The sequence below is a fragment of the Notothenia coriiceps genome, unplaced genomic scaffold (genome assembly GCF_000735185.1).
Source record: "Notothenia coriiceps isolate Sejong01 unplaced genomic scaffold, NC01 NC01_scaffold00018425, whole genome shotgun sequence".
In the NCBI taxonomy this organism is placed as follows: Eukaryota; Metazoa; Chordata; class Actinopteri; order Perciformes; family Nototheniidae; genus Notothenia; species Notothenia coriiceps.
The window spans coordinates 385,956-407,420 of record NW_011351126.1 but is presented as its reverse complement, the minus strand read 5'-3'; the positions used below and the strand labels follow the sequence as shown (position 1 = coordinate 407,420).

The window sequence follows — 21,465 nt, the reverse complement described above, 5'->3', positions numbered from 1 at the left end:
TCCAACATAAAGATTATCTCCAAATAAAAAAGTAAAGTCACAAAAATACAAACAATTAACCTCTGAATAAAACAATGTAACACTACAATAAAATTATGAGCGCATACCCTTGTACTTTGCAGCCAAACAACGCCATCTGGTGGTCCAAATAATGAAATGATACCAATTGACCATGTTAATTAAAGTGTGCACATATATCAATGTGGATCCTGCAGATGTACAAAGTGGTTGTAAAAAATATTGGAAATAAGTCTCACCGTGCACTCATGTCAGTTAAAATGAATTCTAATTGTATTGCTATAACAAATTGCTATAGGCTTTTTCAGTGTTTTGTTTTGAAATTCAATAATACATTGGTATACTAAAAGTGTATACTTAGTTGACATATTAAACACCCACAGTGTAAAATGGCAGAAAGGTAATTCAATGTATTTGTTAATTATTCTGTTGAAATCATTAGGTTATTCTAGTTTTTAACTATAATCATAAAACTTACTTTTAAAGGGCCCTTACATTTCCTTTTTAAATCGTTACTCCACTTTAAATTGTCTATCTGACATTGCATGCACTCTTCTTTGGCAGTTGCATCTCAATCTCACTTTAAGATTTTAAAATGTGAAACTTATATAAGCTTATCAATGTAAACATTGCATTCAACATGACCACAATCTTTGTCCTCCATATGCTCAGTGTCTTTCAAACACTCACATTTTCACTGACATATGGCAAACAAATCAATTAGATAGAAAGACAATTGGACAAAATCACAGCTATGCTCTTTGTTAATAATGGGCCACTTTTGAAATGCTTTTTTTAATAGAAGAGTAGATCTCTCTTTATGTATCACTGACAATGCGGGCTGCAAAATGTATTATTTTTAGCATTATCATTGCCTGTGCATTGATCAAATCGCCGCTTGACCGATCCCGAACCCCAACAAAAAGGTTTGTCAAGTCGTCTGATATGAGGCGGCTGGTTGGTCGCTGCAGACGTATATTATATAACGCCAAAGGTGATTGGTTGAGAGGACACTCTGCTCTTTTTTTCTCGCGATTGTTTCCCGTGTGGGTTAATGGCTCCTCCTGCTACAGACTGAGACGGAGCTGGCACAGAGCAGCGATACGGGGGGAGCTGTACCACCACGGAGGAGAAAAAAAGCGATAATACCCCAAATACCAACGGGTTTTTGATTGCAATTGCTTGGGTGTATCCGGGAAAAGGGCTGTGAGGGTGGTAGTTTGGGTCGATAGCTAAATTTAGAAGCGGGCGGTCGAGGAAAGCAGTCTATTTTTCAAAAACCAACTCCCCAGATGAACTCCGTCAGAGCCACCAACAGGAGACCCAGGCGAGTGTCGAGGCCGCGCCCGGTGCAGCCCGAACGGAACAACGGGGATAGAGGTAAGCTAGGCCACAGTCAGCCAATTATGTAACAACGCGGTGTCAGGCGGTAACACTCTTCACATAACGCCAGCTTGTGTTGCCGGTCAAGTCTCCACGGCTGGTTCAGCAGGAAACACCGAGGCTTCTTGCTCTGTGGCTTAGGCCAGGCCGCGCTTTGTTTGGCTTGAGTGATTGGGGCTAGCTAACACCGCTAGCTAGCTCACCAGGTTATATGGAGGTTGGGGGTTGTCTTCGCACAACGTAATGCGTATTTAGCTAAACCTTTAACGTTAATAGTGCACATTCAGGTAACTTCAGTTAGGGATAAAGGGGTAGTCTTCATACGTGTTGACCACAATTTGCGTGTCTTCTCAGCCGTCGCATTCCCAGCTGTCACTAACGATTCTGAGGGTGTAAATCTGCGGCGTCTTTGGACTGCCATTTTTGGGGTGTAACGTTAACAAAAACATTAGCAGCGAATGGGTGCAATGCTAGCTAGCTGCCCCAGCTATAAGAGGCCACACAAGATCAGCTGTGATAGATGATACGGCATGTGTTTGGTGAATTCACCGAGTCTAATTACTGTGCTTGAAGTTAAAAGCTAACATAGCCAGCAGAGTGAACCCACATCCTCTTCCTTGTTCTCTGAGCTTGCTAGCCGTAGCTCGATTTGTTTACACCGCGGATTTGCCAGCTACGCAGTTCAGTTTTTAGCCATTAGCTGCACGTCTTATCGACTTGATCTGCGGTCCATAATTTGACAGTAGCAAATAAGATGTGTCTGATCCTGCACATATTTGACACAGACACAAATGCACACTCTCTGATATCAGCTGTGGATGGCTGGACATTAAAGACTCGCAACGGGGGTGCATCTGCCATTATCAATCACTAACCTTTGTCTGCCTTACCATCTATTACTCTGTCTGTTAGCTTGCGCATACAGCATGTGAGCTGAATGCAGACCATTGTGTCATAGTGTTGGCTGAAATGACTGGAGACCGCTAAGTTGTGTATTTAAGCAAAAGAAGCATGATTCGGCTTCTCGGTGCTTAAAAAAAATATATAGCTTGGCCTTGGTCTATACTGCAGCTTTGTGCATTGAAGTGCCTCTTGATAAAGTGGTTAACGTATGGAAATCTGTTTTCCTTTTTGTCAAGATGAGGAGGCTCCTGCAGCAGCTGCAGCAGAAATGGCTATTGAGGAGTCCGGCCCAGGAGCTCAGAACAGTCCCTACCAGCTTCGACGCAAAACCCTGCTTCCCAAGAGAACCGCTGCTGCCTCTGCCACCGCCTCTGCCTGCCCGAGCAAGGGCCCAATGGAGGTTAGACAAATCAAAATGTATTTTCTCGTGCTATGTGCATTTCCGAAAACGTATGTGTGTTAAAATTAGAGAAATAGTGATTGATTTTTTTCTTTTGAACACAATGATTTTGTTGCTGTACATTTTCTAGTTCATTACTTCGTGCTTGAATCTTGGCATTAGGTTAATACCCTATTTCCCCTTTTTTACAGGGAGCTTCCACTTCATCAACAGAGGGCTTTGGCCATCGAGCCAAGCGGGCACGAGTGTCCGGTAAGAGCCACGACCTGCCAGGTGTGTGTTAAATCTCCGCAGCTGTGGCAAGGAGATAGTGTTAGCTTTTTTCCTTCTTTATTGATTTTTTCCCCCTTTTTTCTGTGTGTGCTGGTTACTTTCTAATCTATTAAATAGCATGGTTTAATTAGCTTGGAGTGAAAGTGTATTTTCATAAAGCTTACTCTGAGTGTGTGTTTTTGTTTTTTTAGCAGCCCCAGCAGAGCAATATCTGCAACAGAAGCTTCCAGATGAGGTTGTTTTGAAGATCTTCTCCTACTTACTGGAACAGGACCTGTGTCAGGCAGCTTGTGTCTGCAAGAGATTCAGCCAGCTAGCCAACGACCCCATCCTATGGTCAGTGCTGCTCAAGAGATGGAAATGTGTCATTTCATTAAAAGGCAGTCACTAAAATACATTTTATTTGGTATTTAATATTCCAGGAAGCGTCTATACATGGAGGTATTTGAGTACACACGTCCCATGATGCATCCTGAGCCAGGCAAATTCTACCAAGTCAGCCCAGAGGAGCATGAACACCCAAACCCCTGGAAGGAAAGCTTCCAACAACTGGTAAGTTTACATATATATATATATATATGTGTGTAAAAATCAACAATGTGCGGTTTCTGTTAAGTCATATATGGCATTGCAATGAAATCCATGAACCTCACAAGGGTTATAATATCTGCTCTGCAAGTGCTTGTAAAGCAAGAACACTTGGTGCACACACACACGAAAGTGAATCAATATCTGTTAATATTTTTTTTTAGATATCTTAATATGCGTTGGGAATAATGGAAGCAAAACTATCACCAAAAAATGTGTAAAACAGTAAAAATCACTTTAATTTATAAAAAAAAACTGTAAGCAGTTAAATAAAAAATCTTCCGCGGTCAAATATTGAATTTGAATGTACTTTTGCTTAGGTGGTAGTTTTTACTGTAATGTCAGTATTTCTAGAAACAATAACGTGCTACTTAGAATTTCACAAGCTGTTCCTTAGTGTCGACCTTTTATGACCAGTAGCTGCTAAAACTCTCCTTCTGCTTCTTCTTCTTCTTCTTTCTTTTTTAATGCTTAAACAGTTTTCCTCAGAAGCTGACAATGAAGGCTTTCTGTTGTTCATTAACAGACATATCAGTGCAACATGTCTACATGAGATCACAATGCTGCTATAAGCCTGTGTTAACAATAGTATCTTGTTATCTTAATTTGTGAATCTAGAGTTTTTCACAGACTAAACATTGTCTAGGTCCACAGGCTAATGGGAGAAACACATGTTTGGTTTATGGATTATAATGTTATGGAAATACTTTAGTGAAAAGATTTTAAAGGAGTTCAACCTCTTATTGTCAATGGATTATAACTATGATGTCTATGTCTAAAGCAAATCATGCTGTGTTTTTGAATCTATTGTTAAAAGGAATATTTGCATATTGTTGTTTGGGGCCACCAGTTGTTCATGTTTGGTTCAGGGTTTGCAGGATGGTTAACAGCGCAGGAAGAAGAAAAAAGCACATTAATTCTACAGAAAATGACACATATTTTTGTTTGTCTTTGACCCTTTTTAAAGTAATTTGGTGATTGTTTTTACAACTAGTACACACCAGGGATGTAACTGTACACAGAAGTCATGATTTGGTTTTGCGGTCACAGCTTGGTGGTACTTTGGTTACAGCTGGGGAAATGACAAATGTTTCTTAATTTGTCTTGCTTTGAAAAGACAAACATAAAGACCTCTAGTTTGTGACTAAGGAAGCTTGAACTGAACTGAAAGGCATCTCTAATGCAATGAAATAAAGGGGACACATTGAGAAATAAAAGTTAGAATATGTGCATTTGGAGAATTACAATTGATTCCACTTTTGCAACATGCCATTTGCTCAAGTGATTGTTGATCTCGTTCCGTTATGTTTACAGGGTCCTAATCCCCAAATGACTGATCTACTCACTGTTGCTTTTTGTTGTTTCCTCAAATAAACAAATGTCTTGCTTTACTAACAAACGTTTAGTGGGATACCTACTGATTCTGTGTGATGACCAGAAACTTGACCTTGGTGTTTTCTGTGTTGCAGTACAAAGGAGCGCATGTAAAGCCAGGCTTCGCTGAGCATTTCTACAGTAACCCCGGCAGGTACAAAGGCAGAGAGAATATGTTGGTAAGTCAAAGCTAAAACAGAAACCCTTGAGGATAAACATGTTTGACCATAGCACTGACACCAATGCTAAGCCCAGCTAATGTAAACACCGGCTTGCATGTTCACAACAGCCTTATGATGAATTGCTGGAACGTATACTCTGCCTGAAAGTGTTTGTACCTTTCTCCTGCAGTATTATGACACCATTGAGGATGCGCTGGGTGGAGTACAAGAGGCCCACTTTGACGGTCTAATCTTTGTCCACTCTGGCATCTATACAGACGAGTGGATTTATATAGAGTCCCCCATCACCATGATTGGGGCAGGTAAGCATGTTTCCTCCACTGGAAAGTACTTAAGCCCTTGCTGCTCGAGCCGCATGCAATCAATATCTCTCTTACGATGGGATACTGTCTCAGCGGTCTTTATATCTGTGCGTATGAGGGTGTTGATGAGCGTTCTCTGCTTTTCTCTCAGCTCCCGGTAAAGTAGCAGACAAGGTGGTGATAGAGAATACTAGAGACTCAACGTTTGTCTTCATGGAGGGCTCGGAGGATGCCTATGTGGGATACATGACTATCAAGGTAAACCTCTCACACTTTTCTTGATTTTTTTCTTACTTTCAATCAAACTTGGCTGAATATTACAGACACTTTTTTTATTGTCTTATCTCTCTTCTCCACTGTTAACCTATGCATTGTCCCATTTTTAATTATTGTCATTTGTAGTTGAGTATTCGAAAGTGACACTTTGACAAAGCTTTGAAAGATGTTTTGCTTACAAAAGAGAATTGCCTGATATGAGTACTTCATCATGCATTCAGTTTCAGGGAGGGTTGCACACGAGTAGATAAGGTGATATTTTTTCATATGAATTCAAGCAAGAAGATTTTTTTTTTTTTAAAGGTGCTGCATGGACTTTTAAATCGGAATGAAGGGTAAAAAGAGACTGGGCAGACAGATAGTTCCCGGATTCTTTGCCGAGACTCTCGCCGGTCTGCAATAAGTCTTTTTGCCCATGTATCTCGGTAAAGGGCTTCATCTGCATGCACCACCTGCCCTGCAGTGACAGAGCCAGCCAAAAACCAGCCTCGCCTCGCCCCAGGCGGGCCCTGGTGGGGGGAAAGTTAGTAGAGTTGGCAGCGAGCCAGTAAAGGGCCAAACTACCTGTTTCATTACTTATGATTTACATATACAAAGGCTAATTAGATGGTTGGATTAATATTAGAACCATCTTGTATTTGTTTTTTCTCTTGTAGTTGAAACTATGGTATGAAAACTATAAGCCGTTTCCACATTTATATAATCATGTACTACCAAATGCCTTCCTCTTTTTTGTTTACATACAAAGCTTTTCAAATAACATTTTGAATGGCTAATTTCACAGGCCACATCGCAAGAGCTTGGTTTAATGTTTGACAGATATGTGGAAGGTGTCATTTTTACAACAATGTTTGGGTGGAGTTTTGAATGCAGAGTTAAACCAGCTTTACAAATGTATGTGTAAATATGTATTTGAGAATGTTAAAGTTACGTCTCTTGCATTTTCTTCAGTTCAGTTAAAAATCACTCGATGTGACATCGTATTGAGCATTCTATGTTTCTTTGGTTGTAACCTATCCCTGTTTCCTGGTTATGAACTGTTAGAGCTACAGTTTTAGCAGCACTAATGCCCTCCGTAGGGAGCGTCCTGTGTGAATGCGGCGGGTGGAAAAAGCTTGATGTGTCGTCAGTGTCTGACCTCTGCTGTTCTCCTCTCCTCAGTTTAATCCCGATGATAAGTCAGCGCAGCACCATAACGCCCACCACTGTCTGGAGATCACAGTCAACTGCAGCCCCAACATCGACCATTGCATCATCCGCTCCACGTGCACAGGTAACGCACACACTGAACACCTTTGTACTAAATATGGGTGCAATGACATGAACAGAGGAGTTGACAGATGCAACATTAGCGTCATAAAAGTAGCATTTCCTGCAGGGTACTTAGCCTTCCTCTAGCATTGTTCAGGTTTATTTGTTTTTGTGTACTCCTGTGTTAAAACAGTAGAGTTATTCCTTTTTTGTAATAGTCTGAAACGGTGTCCCTCATTTTTGTATTTGACTAATTGATCAGTGTGTTCATAATGTTCCAGAAAGAAAGACTAAATCTGTCATTTGGACTAATAAACCCTGAGCAGTAGCTTTTTTTGGAACTAACTCTTAATATTTTAGTTTATTCTCTCATGATAAATAGTTGTATGTAAATATAACACATGCCTTGTGCATTGACGCTTAGTTTCCATCAGCTCTGCTCATGTGATTTACTGTCTTCATAGTCTAATTCAGACCATGTTGTATGAAATGTCAAAGCACATTTAGTCAATAAATCCTGGGAGAGATTTGTAGTGTGTGGACTTCCACTTATAACTCGTGTATTTCAGTTTATTCAAGGCATTCATTTTGTTATTCTACAGTATTGTTGTTTTATAGTTATTTGTTAATGTATACAACCCAATTTGTGTTTTTTGAAAATGAAAAGGATATTGTGTTTGTTACTTTCGTTGCAGTTTTATATGTCTTAAGTGTCATTTGGCTTGGCTTCCTATTTTGTATGGACATGCTTTTATTTTGAAGGAGAGTTAGCGCTGTTGACAGGAAGTTGTTGTTGCTATGGAAACAACGTCACGGACAAAAGGAGCGGAGATTAACGGACAAAAGTAATATCTACATTTAAAGACGGAGAAAGTAAACGATAAAGTTTAAGTGTTGGCACCCCCCGAAGAGGCACAAGCTCTTACGTTGATATTGGAGATTTCAATCAATTGAATTTGGCAGCCGCAGTGCAGCGCGGCTGCCAAAAAAAGAATATCCGAATAACGAAATTGAAAACCGAATAGTGGGCCAACGACCGAATATTCGGATATTCGGGTACAGCCCTAGTATTTATTTTCTTTATGCTGTAAATTAATGCTATTTTTAATATGAATAATGTGCCCCAAAATTGGATTCCAAATAACTTAAGTCTTGATGTTATCCACGCCACACACGTGTGCTGAGCCGGTTACTGACCTGTCTGATATACTGTATGAACATGTGTTAATACAGCCCTCAATCACATCAGAAAATGACCAATTGAATTATGATATGAGTCTTTATAGAAATACAACGTTTTGCTTGTTTCAGCTTCTTCAGGATTGATTGCTCTTGTCTGTTCATGTCACTTAAAACCCTAACGTTGTCTGCTGCTTCTGTGTTATTTGTAGTGGGTTCAGCTGTGTGTGTGAGTGGCCAAGGAGCGTGTCCAACCATCAAACACTGCAACATCAGTGACTGTGAAAACGTAGGACTGTACATCACAGATCATGCACAGGTAAATACTCCTCTATACCACCACTATCGTTCACAATACGTGCACTAATGCAGGCTTCTGAGTCCCTGTTCTCTCGTCTGTTCCAGGGCATTTATGAAGACAATGAAATCAGCAACAATGCACTAGCAGGAATTTGGGTGAAAAACCACGGAAATCCCATCATTAGACGTAACCACATCCACCACGGGCGAGATGTGGGGGTGTTCACCTTCGACCACGGCATGGTAAATACACAGCAACTGCTTCACCTCATGCATTTCACACAAAGGAACTTCTCAGACTTCTAATTCCTCTTGCTGTGTTTCAGGGTTACTTTGAGAACTGTAACATTCATAGAAACCGCATAGCAGGCTTCGAGGTGAAGGCCTACGCCAACCCCACGGTGGTGCGCTGCGAGATCCATCACGGCCAAACGGGGGGCATTTACGTCCACGAGAAGGGGCGGGGGCAGTTTATAGAGAACAAAATCTACGCCAATAACTTCGCCGGTGTGTGGATCACGTCCAACAGCGACCCAACGATACGGTGAGGATGAAGACTTCCCACAAGACACATATGAGCAAAATGTGATGTTATTGGAGACAGGAAATATGTTAAGTTCAACATGGCTGATTGTTATTTTGGAAGAAAAAATAGTTTTGTAGGAAGTTTGATGTCTCTGTCTCTACCTGCATGTTTATTCCAATGTGGTGTTTATTCCTTTTATATCCAGGGGAAATGCTATATTCAACGGTAACCAAGGAGGGGTGTACATATTTGGAGATGGACGGGGTTTGATAGAGAGTAACGATATCTATGGTAACGCCTTGGCGGGAATCCAGATCCGAACCAACAGCTGCCCCATTGTACGGCACAACAAGATCCACGATGGACAGCATGGGGGCATCTATGTGGTAAATATCCTTTGGAACATGGTTGAAATGTTACCCCTTTCCCCAGCAAGTACACTTTTCAGGTTTGAATGAAACGCTGCCCCGTCAGAGGTGCGTGACACTGATCCTGCTCTGTGTTTCAGCATGAGAAAGGCCAGGGGGTGATCGAGGAGAACGAGGTTTACAGCAACACCCTGGCTGGAGTGTGGGTGACCACGGGCAGCACGCCGGTCCTCCGCAAGAACCGCATCCACAGCGGCAAGCAGGTGAGACTAACGTGGTCTAACATTCACCCTGTAAACACACGTGGAGCAGAGATTGTCCTTAACTTGGCCGATTACTACTCTTGCAGATTCCGATTGTATTTATTTTGTAAGAGCTATAATTAACAGCATACACGCAAACCTTTTTGCGACCGATCTGTCATGGAAAACTCAGGAGTATGTTCATAAATAGACATTAGCTTTTTAAATAACTTCCCACAAATCTGTATCAAGTCAAAATATCTTCTCTGATTTTAGATAAAGTGCTCTATCTATATGACTGGACAAATACAATGCAACTCAAAAAGAATGGCACTATATCCTACTTTAATTTCCCACAAGACAATTGGTGCATTATTTTACGACACATTTTAATGTTGATTTTATTTGTTTTGGACTCGCGGGTGTTATGGATTGTGAGCTTAATGTGTACATTTGACCTGTACATGAGACTATAGGAGCAGCCACTGATCATGGCCAATCAGCTGACAACCAGTTTTTACCTGAGGCTAATCGATCGCTGCATCTGATGGTCTGATGTGGTCTCGTGTGTTTTGACTTGCACGTGTCAGAAGCAGCTGCAATGACTCGTTTGGATGCTGTAATCTCACATTTGGATTTGAGTGACAGCAATACTGTACACTTAATTCAGACTTTTGATTTCCATTCACAGTTCTTGGTTTCTTAAGGAATCTGGTTATGATTTGGCACACCATAATATAACTTTGGGTGACAGAATGTGTACAGCACCATGTATGTGTGAGTTAGAGTTGTGTATTTTTCCAAAAAAACTGAATTATGTTAAGTAATAAAAATACATACACCTTTCAAAAATGATAAAATGCTCTTTCACTAAGGCCTGGCGGTCTCAGCATCATCTCCCTTCGTCCGTCTTCTTTCTCTTCTGGGATATATTGTATATTTTGTATAGCTAAAACACTCTGACCATGCTGTTTAACAAACCTGTATGATCTTTTCTCGTGTTAACTCAACGTTGTGATCGCCTGACTTTTTCTATTTTTAGGTTGGCGTATATTTCTATGACAACGGGCACGGTGTGTTGGAAGACAATGACATCTACAATCACATGTACTCTGGTGTACAAATAAGGTGACAGCTTCCTCCAGTCTGCAGTGTGCTCTAGATCAAATGAAATGCATCTCTAAAGTCCTGAATGTTTCTGAACATTTTTGTTGATTCTTGACAGGACCGGGAGCAACCCAAAAATCAGGCGCAACAAGATATGGGGGGGGCAGAACGGAGGGATTTTAGTCTACAACTCAGGTCTGTATCTTCTATTCTGCTGCTCCCCTTGTCCCAAATGTATTGATTGTGTGTCGGCATGTCTAACCCCGATGTTTAATACAACAGGTCTGGGCTTCATCGAGGACAATGAGATCTTTGATAATGCCATGGCGGGGGTGTGGATCAAGACTGACAGCAACCCCACGCTGAGACGAAACAAGATTCATGACGGCAGAGATGGAGGCATCTGCATCTTCAACGGAGGCAGAGGTACCTAAACGCCTAAAGTCTTAAACATCACATCGATTTTGGTGCACGTCTGAAACTTGATCGTACAATTGAGCTTCATCGTTTAAATTCACACCCTGCAGTTTGTTCCTGCACATCTACAGTTTGAACCATGATTTCATTTTCTCTTTAGGTCTGTTGGAAGAAAACGACATCTTCAGAAACGCGCAGGCCGGAGTGCTGATCAGCACCAACAGCCACCCGATACTCCGCAAGAACCGCATTTTTGACGGCTTCGCTGCTGGTATCGAAATCACTAACCACGCCACAGCCACACTGGAGGGCAACCAGATCTTCAACAATCGCTTCGGAGGCCTGTTTCTGGCCTCGGGGGTCAACGTCACCATGAAAGGTAACGGCTGCTTTTTGGACATTACCGCTCTGACCGGCCTGGTTCCAAGCTGTTAGGATCTGCTTCCTAATCTCATTTCCTGCCCCCCCCTCTGTCAGATAATAAGATTCTGAATAATCAGGATGCTATTGAGAAAGCAGTGAGCAGAGGGCAGTGCCTCTACAAGATCTCCAGCTACACCAGCTACCCCATGCACGACTTCTACAGGTAGGCTGCGACGCATATAGGAAATCAAGTAGAGGTGAAAGGAATAAGATACTATGTATGTTTAACCAGTTTTATAGTGTATTGTTTTTAGTGACAGTTAAACAAATACCTTTTTATAAAAGTAATTGTTTAATTTCCAACAAGAAGTTGAAGTAAGTTCTAATATATATATTTTTTTATTTTATTTTGTAGACCAGCCGATTGATTAAATGTTTGCATTTAGGAAACATGATTTCATTTGGTAATCGTCTAAATGTACAAGAATGGCCATATGTCTGCCATAAATCAATTTGTTTCCCTTCTCTCCAGATGTCACACCTGTAATACAACAGATAGGAACGCCATCTGTGTTAACTGCATCAAAAAATGCCACCAAGGGCACGATGTAGAATTTATACGGCACGATCGGTAAGACATGTTTTGGTTCCTTTCTGGAAATTGTTCTAATGACTACCACTTCATGGAGGTAAAAAAGAGTGTTTTATAATCCCTGACATTTATTCCCTTTAGGTTTTTCTGTGACTGCGGAGCGGGAACGTTGTCCAACCCCTGCACGCTGGCAGGAGAGCCCACGCACGACACGGACACTCTGTACGACTCTGCGCCGCCCATCGAGTCCAACACGCTGCAACATAACTGAAGGCGTCCGGTCCAGTTACACCCTCCCACATAAGCATATAAACACATTACGTTGCACACAGCCATACGCACGCACACGATGACACGCATTACACACACTCATCAACTCGCAGCCATAAGGACCCAGAGAGACTCTGTGATTGCGGCGCTCTCAGATGGGATGGAGGTGGAAGAGGCTGCAGAGGAAGCAGCTTCCGCCCCGCTGCACGCTGCAGGCACACACAGACTCCTCAAGAGGGAGCCGTGGAGCTGAGAGTAGACAGAACGGCCACAAGAGATTCCTCACTGAGTATTTCTTATTGCAGTCTGAAGACAAAGATGGGAAGGGGCTCGGTGGCAGAGTGTGAAGTTCCCCCCGGTGTTCATCCTCGGCTCCCAGCCCACTTCTTTTTCCTCACAAGAACTGCTGTCAAAGTGACGTCCTGCTTCCTCGCAGCTGCCATCCCCATTGGCTGCCCAGTTGTAATTAGGCAACGGATGGGCGGATGTTGCTCTCCAGTGTGGATAAAGAGAAAGATTGTGTGTGTGAGACTGAGCACTTGGGCTTTTTAAAAAAAAAAAAAAATGTTCTGATCAATGGATTTTATTTCAATGCTTTCTCATGTAGTTTTGTATTTTCAAGCAAAAAAGCTGACTGTATTTGATTGTCTTTTATTTTATTATATATTATTATTTTTCTTTGGTTAGCATCCCTCCTCCCACTCCAAGGCAAAGTGCAGAAACTCAAATGTCCCAGTGGTGAAGTTCTTTCTGTGAAAGAGAATCTCGTTTAAACACTAAAAACCCTCTCCGATATATTAGCTAAAATGGCAGGTGGGGGCTTACCCTTGTATAAAGGTGTGTATGTGAGTGTATTGTGTACAGTGAAAGTTGTGTGTGTGTGTATATGTTTATAAGTTGATGCAGTCAGTGTTTTGAGGAGAGGGTTTCCATAGGAGGCATCGGAGCTCCTTTGAACTGGAACTGATGAGTCCCTCTGCAGACGTCCCTACCCTTCCTCCCCCCGTGTATCGTGGTGACTGTGGCTCCTCATGCAGCCTGAATCGTATGCATGTACCATAACATCTAGACTTAATATATTGTGAGTATTCAATAACCATTATGTAGATGCTAGTTGGAATTCAAAAAGGGGTATACTTTCTTAGAAAGACAAAAAAGAAAACGGGAAACTGGCCATTTCTAAGAAAATAAAACTTTATTAGATCACAGGTGTCTGTCTTTAAATTCCTGTTGTGGTGGTTTTCTGCTGAAGAATCTCAAATGTGTGGACATGCATTATGTAACAATCTGCTTTTATAAAATGGCAGTAAAGGGGGAAAGAAATACAACTCAAACATATCCAGTAATACTTTTTTATTGCAAAACTATACATTAAAGCGCTCTAGTGTGGTTACTTAGAGCACATGAACTAAGAGGTTTCTTGATTCAAACTGTTTTCACAGGAACACAGCGTGAAAGGATCTCTGTGATATATGTGTTGTTTTTGGAGAGGAGCTCCTGCTTCATCTTCCTCAGCGCTGTCTTCACCTCTTCTTCACTCATGGTGGCAGCAGGGAGAGACTTGGCCTTCTCCAGGAACTCCTGGATCAGGGTTTCCCCGTCCTGAAGGAGACAGGAGAGCACATCAGGTCAATTGTTCCTGAGGGATGTTACTACTGCCAGTACACCACATCTATCTGTATACAGTCATATCACTTTAATGATGCTGGGAAGCTTGATGGAATTGTACTAGGTAAGGTCAAACCTATTGCCGTTGGTGTACAATTTGTATCTGTAAAATGTCAATTCCTAGGGAAAACCAGCTTTTCAGCCTCAAAACAACATTTACTGTATGTATTTAAAAAAACAAGTATAGTACATCATAAAAATGGTAATGCCATATATTCTAAAACGTTTGTCCTAAATTGCCCTTAGACTCTTTCACACCAAGCACTTTGCCGCACTTATTACCCCAGGGCACTAAGTACCAATCGCGTTCACACCGCAGTACTTTTCCCTGAGGGAAGATTACGCAAATAAGCCGCTGACTTCTTCTTCTGCTTTGGGTTTACTGGCAGGCCGCAAACAACTTCACGGCGTATACTGCCACCCGAAGTCCCCGGAGTTGGGGACTGGCTTCTACTGAAGCCGGAACGCCGACACCTCCTCATCGCTCATGTTTTTTTTTGTGTTGCCATAAGTTATTCTCTCTCCGTTGGTGCGCGGGGCTAACGCTAATAACGCTAATGCCAGCAAATACAATGGCAGCTTTACGGGGCGTGGTTTGCAATTTGCCCAGCCAATAGAAATTGGTACTTTTTTGGTACCACCTCTCTAGCAGGCACTAAAAATGGGGGTAAAAGTTCCCGGCACCAAGTACTCTTTTTGGTGTGAACGCGACATAAGGGGTACTAACTGAACTAAATGGGAAAAGTACTCCGGTGTGAACACGCCTATTCAGTCAGTATGTCTCAAAAACTGTAAAATGCATTTATGTATAAAAAAAGAAGAGAAGGTATGAACACTTTTTATCATTGGATACCACAAATAATATAGAATTTAGAGAAACACGCCATGCTTCTAATGAAGTTGGGGTCGGGTTCCTGTTTTTAATGAGGCCATGATGCATGATTGTATGTAGGTTGCCATGACAGCTGGACGGTGAAGCACTGAGCCCTACTTGTTTGTCCGTGCATCGTCTCTTAGCCTCGGGCCCCTTCTCCTGCTTCCCCCCCGCTGGTTCCTGGAACTCCTCCAGCTCCTCCGCCTTTTCCTTCGCCATGGCCACCACCGATGGCGGGAAGCAAGCCAACTCGGCCACATGGATACCGAAACTCTGGTCGCACACACCTGAACACAGAGTCAGACGACGGGTCAGGTCACAAAGCTTGTTACACTACATTCATAAAACTCCCCAGCCCTAAATATGTGCCCACCGTGTTTGATCCTGTACAGCATGGTGAGAGTGTTGTGTGAGGTTAGAGCGGTGACGTGCAGGTTGTGGACGGTGGACTCCTGCGCTGCCAGGGCCGTCAGCTCGTGGAAGTGAGTGGCGAACAGACAGAAGCAGCTGATTTTGGAGGCGATGTGTTCGCTTATGGCCCAGGCCAGACCAAAGCCGTCGTACGTGGACGTGCCTCTTCCGAGCTCGTCGATTATGATGAGAGAGTTCTCTGTTGCCGAGCTGAAGGGGCAAAACGTGCAATGAGAAAAATGCGTTGTGCATCATTTTAAGCTGTTAGCAATTTGTGTGTTTGTTGTTACCGCAGGATGGCAGCCGTCTCCAGCATCTCAGACATAAAAGTGGACACTCCTTTGACCTGGCTGTCTCCAGCTCCCACCCTGGCCAGGACGCTGTCAATCACACTAAGCTCCGCCTTTTCACACGGCACAAAGCAGCCAATCTGCGCCATCAGAGCGATGACTCCCACCTGACGGATGAACGTCGATTTACCGCCCATATTTGGTCCTGTGGAGACAAGAGTTATGTGTGACCATTGTCATGTGCCTTCATTCTCAGAACAAGGGGGGAAAGCATCTGAAAAAGTGTGAAGATTTACGCAAATTACAATGTTTACAGATAACAACCTGACCTCTGGGATTGAAACACAATTCTCACACACAGGGAACAACACAGAAAGAGACTTCTTTGTTTGCATTGGCTGTTGTGTGACTGATCTCTGAATTGACTGAATGGGTGAAAAGGAGACTGAGAAGTCGGTTTTTATTCTTGAATCATTTATTCCCATAAGCTTTGATATGTTTCTCAACAGACTTGCAATGAAAGTGTTTCATATGTCACTTTGGAATGCGATATCTGGTCACACCTGTAATGATGTAGAAGTTCTTCTCTCCCTGGGTGAAGGTTATGTCGTTGGGGATGAAGGCGGTGTCAGCGTCAGTCTCCATGCAGGGATGTCTGGCCTGGGTCAGCTCCATCCGCCTGCAGCCGTCCGCCAGCAGGCGAGGCCGCACGAACGGCACAGGAGCGGAGACGGACGCCACGGCGAAACTCACCACGGCATCCAGCTGCGCTATCACGTCGCTCATCGTCTGGAGAGGATCCACGTAGCCTGGTGGGTGATGAAAGGTTCAGCACTTCAAATGAATTAGCAGAGAAACAGGAGACTGCAGCATGTGCAGTAGGGCTGTCCCGAATACCATTTTTCGGGCTCCGGATATTCGGTAGTAATCAGCAGCGAATATTCGGTGCGGAGAGATCTGTATTTTTTTTTCAAATTCTTTTTTTTTTTCAAAAAGGTTTCATAACACGCTCCGAATCCGAGACACCAACAACACGCTGTTAAGCGGAAGCGCAGAAAGAGCATACTATTACGATTTATATTTATTTATTGTCTCAGTACTCGCAAACATTAAAACTAAATGTGTCCTCTGTAGGGTAACTGTAGGGTCTGCTGTATTGTTGAGGATGTGGATGGCTGGGATGCGTTGCCCAAGTTATTATTAGGCTGAGCTACTCAACTTTTATATTGCCTTAGCCCCAGATGTTCCCACATTACTACTATTATTTTCACTATTCGGATCAAATTAAAAAAACTAATATAAAAAAACAATTCGGTAGCTTGCTTGCAACTATTTTCCAAGCAAAGTAAGTGCACGTTTTTATCATGTGTAACGTTACTGTTTAAACGGCGGATAAAGCAGCTTCATCNCGCACTTCGCACGCACTAAAAAATTCCACACGCTCCGCGCTCACATTATGCTAGGCCCACGTGCCTTAGCACCGCTGCTATGACTCCATCCTAGGGGAAACACTGAATTGCATGTTTTCACTGCTCATAGGCTATGCGGGTTCGGGTCGGTTTGCGGATCTTGTGCCGTCGGGTCGGTTTGCGGATCTTGTGCCGATGGGTCGGGTCGGTTTGCGGAACTAATTGGCAATATGTGCGGGGGGCGGGTTGGGTATTGCACGTCGCGGGAGCGGGTCTTGAAAATCAGATCCGTGCAGGAAACTCTGGTTTCCATGCTTTAATGTTCAAAAAGGTCTTTATTTTTCTCATGCTGCAGCACCTCTGGAGGGAACTTTGGGATTGTAGCCTTTGCTGACCATTTACATGCAGAAAAACCTAGATCAAACACGACAGGAAAGAAAAAGCGTAATAGGGCCCTTTTTAAAACAGTTGGCGATTAAAATAATAGCTGACTGATTAGAATAATAGACTGAATAGATTAATCTTTGCAGATCTAGAAATGCCTTCATATCACAGTATGTTATTATTGCACAGCCTTATTTGGAAAATTGGTCACATTATTCATGCTTTTTACTTAAGTGAATACAAGCCTAACTTTATCGCACAAGAACAAGTAAAGCAAACACAATAGACACTTATATTATATTCTTCAAAGAAATGTAGCTATTTCAGTGTTTTGTACATTTATGTGGCTACCTATTTTATAGAGTGTATACGTTTTTGCAAAGCGTGTGTATGGTCCTTTTTCTCTTTGGGTCTGTACATGAATGTATGTGATTCCACTGATGTTTGAATTAGCGTCTGAGCTCACCGCAGTAGCGTTGTGTTTCAGGTCTGGACGCTGGTAAGACGGTGAAGCTGGAGTCTAACGCCATGCTGGGCTTCTACCTGAGAGTCACCTGCAAGGAGGAGAAGACTCTGAGGAACAACAAGAAGTTCAGCACGCTGGACGTCCAGAAGAACGGAGTGCGCTTCACAAACGGGTCAGTCTCACACACCTCATGTCCTCCTCGTATGCTCTCTTCCAGTCAGCTGACTCTGTTGTCTCGCATGTCTACAGGAAGCTGAGCTCTCTGAACGAGGAGTACACTAAGAACCGTGAGGAGTACGAGGGGGCCCAGGACGCCATTGTCAAAGAGATCATCAACATTGCCTCAGGTGAGGAACGCCATCACATGCTGCTCATCGGCATGGCATTGATTTGAGACAGAAGACGTTACGTCGGCACGATGATCCAGGATTTGTCTTATGTGACCTTCTAGTAAATGATTTCATGCACATTTTCTACAAAGGGCAACACACTGTAGTGTACTTTAAACAGAGAGTGGAATAACATTCTAGTCAGATGGTGTTCTTTAACCAGATACACATCTTTTCGGAGCCTGCTCATTAGGGCTGTACCCGAATATTCGACTATTCGAATATTCCTTCGTTGGCCAACTATTCGCGTTTCAATTTCATTATTCGGATATTCCTTTTTTTTTCTTTAAAAAAAAAAAAAAGAAATATATATTTTTTAAAATATTATTTTTTCTTCTACATGTATGCTATTAATAAAGACGAATTGCCATATTCTTATACTATATTTATACTTTTGAATTGCACTGTTAAAATGCGGAAATATATACAATCTCAGCCTGTGCTCCTGACATCGCTCGCGTTCACTCAGTCACTAACGCAAACCGCACGCTTCACCTCGCTTCACCCACAAAATGCCGAAGACTTCAGCAGTGTGGGACCATTTTAAATTGGACGACGGTAAGAAGAATATGTGCCAAATATGCGATAAGAAACTGGCCTACCACAGTGGCACAAAAACTCTGAAAAGTCACCTGGATGCTGTAAGTAGTAGCCTAGCTTAGCTTAGCTGTTGTCAAGTTGCCATGATGAAGCTGCATTATCCGCCGTTTAAACAGTAACGCATGATAAAAACGTGCACTTACTTTGCTTGGAAAATAGTTGCAAGCAAGCAACCACATTTTTTTTTATATTAGTTTTTAATTTAACCTGAGACTGCCAAGGCACACAGNAGCTCTTGAGGCATAGTACCAGGGCCGGTTCTAGCCAATTTGATGCCCTAGGCGAGATTTTATATATAAAGAATAAGTGAAAAATCTTTTCTTTTGTAGAGATTTTTCACTTATTCTTTATATATAAAATCTCGCCTAGGGCATCAAATTGGCTAGAACCGGCCCTGGTACTATGCCTCAAGAGCTTTTCTTGTGCTGTCAAGACACATAGAAACAAATTGGCGGGGCGCACTTCGCACGTGCACACACTAAAATATTCCACGCACTCCGCGCTCACATTTTGCTGGGCCCACGTGCCTTAGCACCGCTGCTATGACTCCATCCTAGGGGAAACACTGTCTACTTATTATATCCATTAGCGCAGCTAGCACCAGATTCTAATAACAACAGCGCCACCGTACCGGGCAAATTAAACGTGTAACCGGGGTGAAAAGAGTGTTACATTTACTTAATTATGAATGTTGTTACATCAAGGCCGAACATTTGGATGAGCACCAACGGTCAAAAATGTTTTTCCCTCCCAGAGCTACCAGCACAGCGCCCCCCAGATCTGGCGCCCAAGGCGACCGCCTGTGTCAACTATGCCAGTAACACAAATACTACAAATCCACATAAACAATCAAAAATGAAAAAGGGTCGCCACTTATTATTATTTTAAGAAAAAAAAAAAAAGTAAAGAAAAAATATATATATGCGCCGCCACTATTTGTATATAGGGGAAACACTGTTATTAACACACGCAGTTGCGTATTTGGCTCAAAAAGCGTGGAATGTTGGTTATTTTCTCCATCTAGGATGACACCAAAAGCCTCCCAGACGTTGGATTTCGCTCTTGAGGAAGAGTTATTGACAATGCTGTATTCTCCGAGCTTCGCCTTCACCTCAGCCATTTCGAATGTGGCGCGCTCGGCAGCAGATTGATGCGCTGCAGAGGTTAGGATTATGCGCGGTCCCGCAGGGGATAGGTCTGAGGATTTAAACATTAAATTATTATTATTATTTGTAATATATTTATTATGCAACACCCGCGACCCGACCCGCATCTTCTTTGTTTTACCCAGAACCGAAACCGGATTTTATTTTATTTTTTAAATACCAGTGTTTAGCCGCCAATCACTTTTTTTTTTACGCACGGGTACCCGACAAGATGCAGGACTCTGATGTAAACATGTCACAGCAGAGCCACTAAATACAAGTATGAACCGGAAAATTAGCAAAATTAGCACAGTTTTAACAATCATTTAGTCAGTTTGACATGTTATGGTTTATCATAAAAATGTCTCAACAGATCTGAGTTACTGCCATCACACATTTCCTGGGAGAAGGACATAAGGGTGGCAAACTAAATAAAGGTCTCAATCAAATCAAAATGTGTCATACAAAGTCAAACGTTTCGATAGTTCCAAGTCAAATGTAACAACATTAATTTCACGGTGTTGGACAGATGGCTGCTGTTTAGGAGGCTTTCTGACCGTCTGTGGGAATCTGCCACAGAGAGATCCTCCACACTGATAAACCTAAGAGTCTATACCGTCTGTACTAGGAGACACAAGATGAGTTATCCGTCAGGAAAAATTGATTTGTAACACTGGGTGGTCTGGCTGCTCAATGGAAAATTGTGTTGAATTTGACGATAAGAGCTCCAACCTGCTTTAGCTGAAGCAGTAGGAAGTGTTTGTTTTTTTTTAAATAAAAAAACTACCATGATGAGTATATTAATAAAAACTAATGCTGTCAAAAAAAAATTGCGTTAAAATATTTAACGCATGTGCAGAATGGCCCGCCCCATACATCCCACCAGTGGCAGCGCCAGGGTATGGCTGGGGTAGGCTACACCCATACCAAGAAATGGCTTAGCCCCACTATGAAAAATTATGTTAAAGTAAGCTAAATAAAGTCCGCCAACTCGCGCCGAGAATTGCAGAGACAGCAGTAAGATTGATTTCAGTAGCCACTTGTCTGGAAATACCGAAGACCAGAAACGGTTTTGAAAACTTTTGTCACGTAGTGATCGTCTTCTTAATAGAACATCTTTGATAATGTCTTCTGGCCAATCAGAATCAAGATAACGGCGTGGTGTTGTTGCAGGAAGTCCCGACGGAGAATACTTTTGCTGTAGTACAGTGGTGCACATAACTGGTACGCAGGTTATGTGCGTAATCTGAAATGCGTACCGTCACTTGTGTCACAAAGCGCATTTGCGTACAGATGTACTTGTGAAGCTTTTCCAGAAGGCGGTTAGATCACCGGACGACAGCGTCGGTCTCCGTGTGCACAGACAGGGCTGCTGTTAATGTCGGCCTGTATAACGGAATTGTGCCAAAATTACGCCAACCGGCTGCGGAGGGAGACTCCCCCCCTTCACTGGAGAACTGCGCTAAAACAGCTGATCACAACGTTCACAGTGGTCACGAAGTACTCCATCAGCCC

At 42.6% G+C, this 21,465-nt stretch overlaps 2 protein-coding genes across 5 annotated transcripts in view; one reads left to right on the top strand and one right to left on the bottom strand.

The window, feature by feature from the left end:
* The first annotated feature begins 1,088 nt into the window (after nt 1-1,088).
* fbxo11b (F-box protein 11b) lies at nt 1,089-13,520 on the top strand. 4 transcript variants are annotated; one of them, XM_010777677.1, is made up of 21 exons: nt 1,089-1,398; nt 2,541-2,704; nt 2,896-2,956; nt 3,172-3,313; nt 3,400-3,529; nt 5,035-5,118; nt 5,291-5,423; nt 5,575-5,681; nt 6,861-6,972; nt 8,342-8,448; nt 8,535-8,672; nt 8,756-8,973; nt 9,161-9,341; nt 9,464-9,586; nt 10,608-10,693; nt 10,791-10,867; nt 10,955-11,098; nt 11,250-11,468; nt 11,567-11,675; nt 11,985-12,083; nt 12,186-13,520. In XM_010777677.1, exons 1-21 carry the CDS (start codon nt 1,311-1,313, stop codon nt 12,313-12,315), a joined length of 2,652 nt encoding a protein of 883 aa, XP_010775979.1. In that variant the 5' UTR covers nt 1,089-1,310; the 3' UTR covers nt 12,316-13,520. The 4 variants fall into 4 exon arrangements, with proteins under 4 accessions (XP_010775979.1, XP_010775978.1, XP_010775977.1 ...); XM_010777676.1 differs by having other exon boundaries at nt 3,169-3,313; XM_010777675.1 differs by having other exon boundaries at nt 2,896-2,977.
* Nucleotides 12,619-21,465, bottom strand: part of msh2 (mutS homolog 2 (E. coli)) — an 18,817-nt gene continuing 9,970 nt past the window's right edge. The window contains exons 10-15 of the mRNA XM_010777683.1: nt 20,567-20,574; nt 16,121-16,366; nt 15,558-15,762; nt 15,230-15,477; nt 14,974-15,143; nt 12,619-13,916 (exon numbers count right to left, since the gene is read on the bottom strand). Coding sequence (XP_010775985.1) covers nt 13,740-13,916; nt 14,974-15,143; nt 15,230-15,477; nt 15,558-15,762; nt 16,121-16,366; nt 20,567-20,574 — 1,054 coding nt within the window. The 3' untranslated portion in view covers nt 12,619-13,739. The remainder of the gene's footprint in view (nt 13,917-14,973; nt 15,144-15,229; nt 15,478-15,557; nt 15,763-16,120; nt 16,367-20,566; nt 20,575-21,465) is intronic.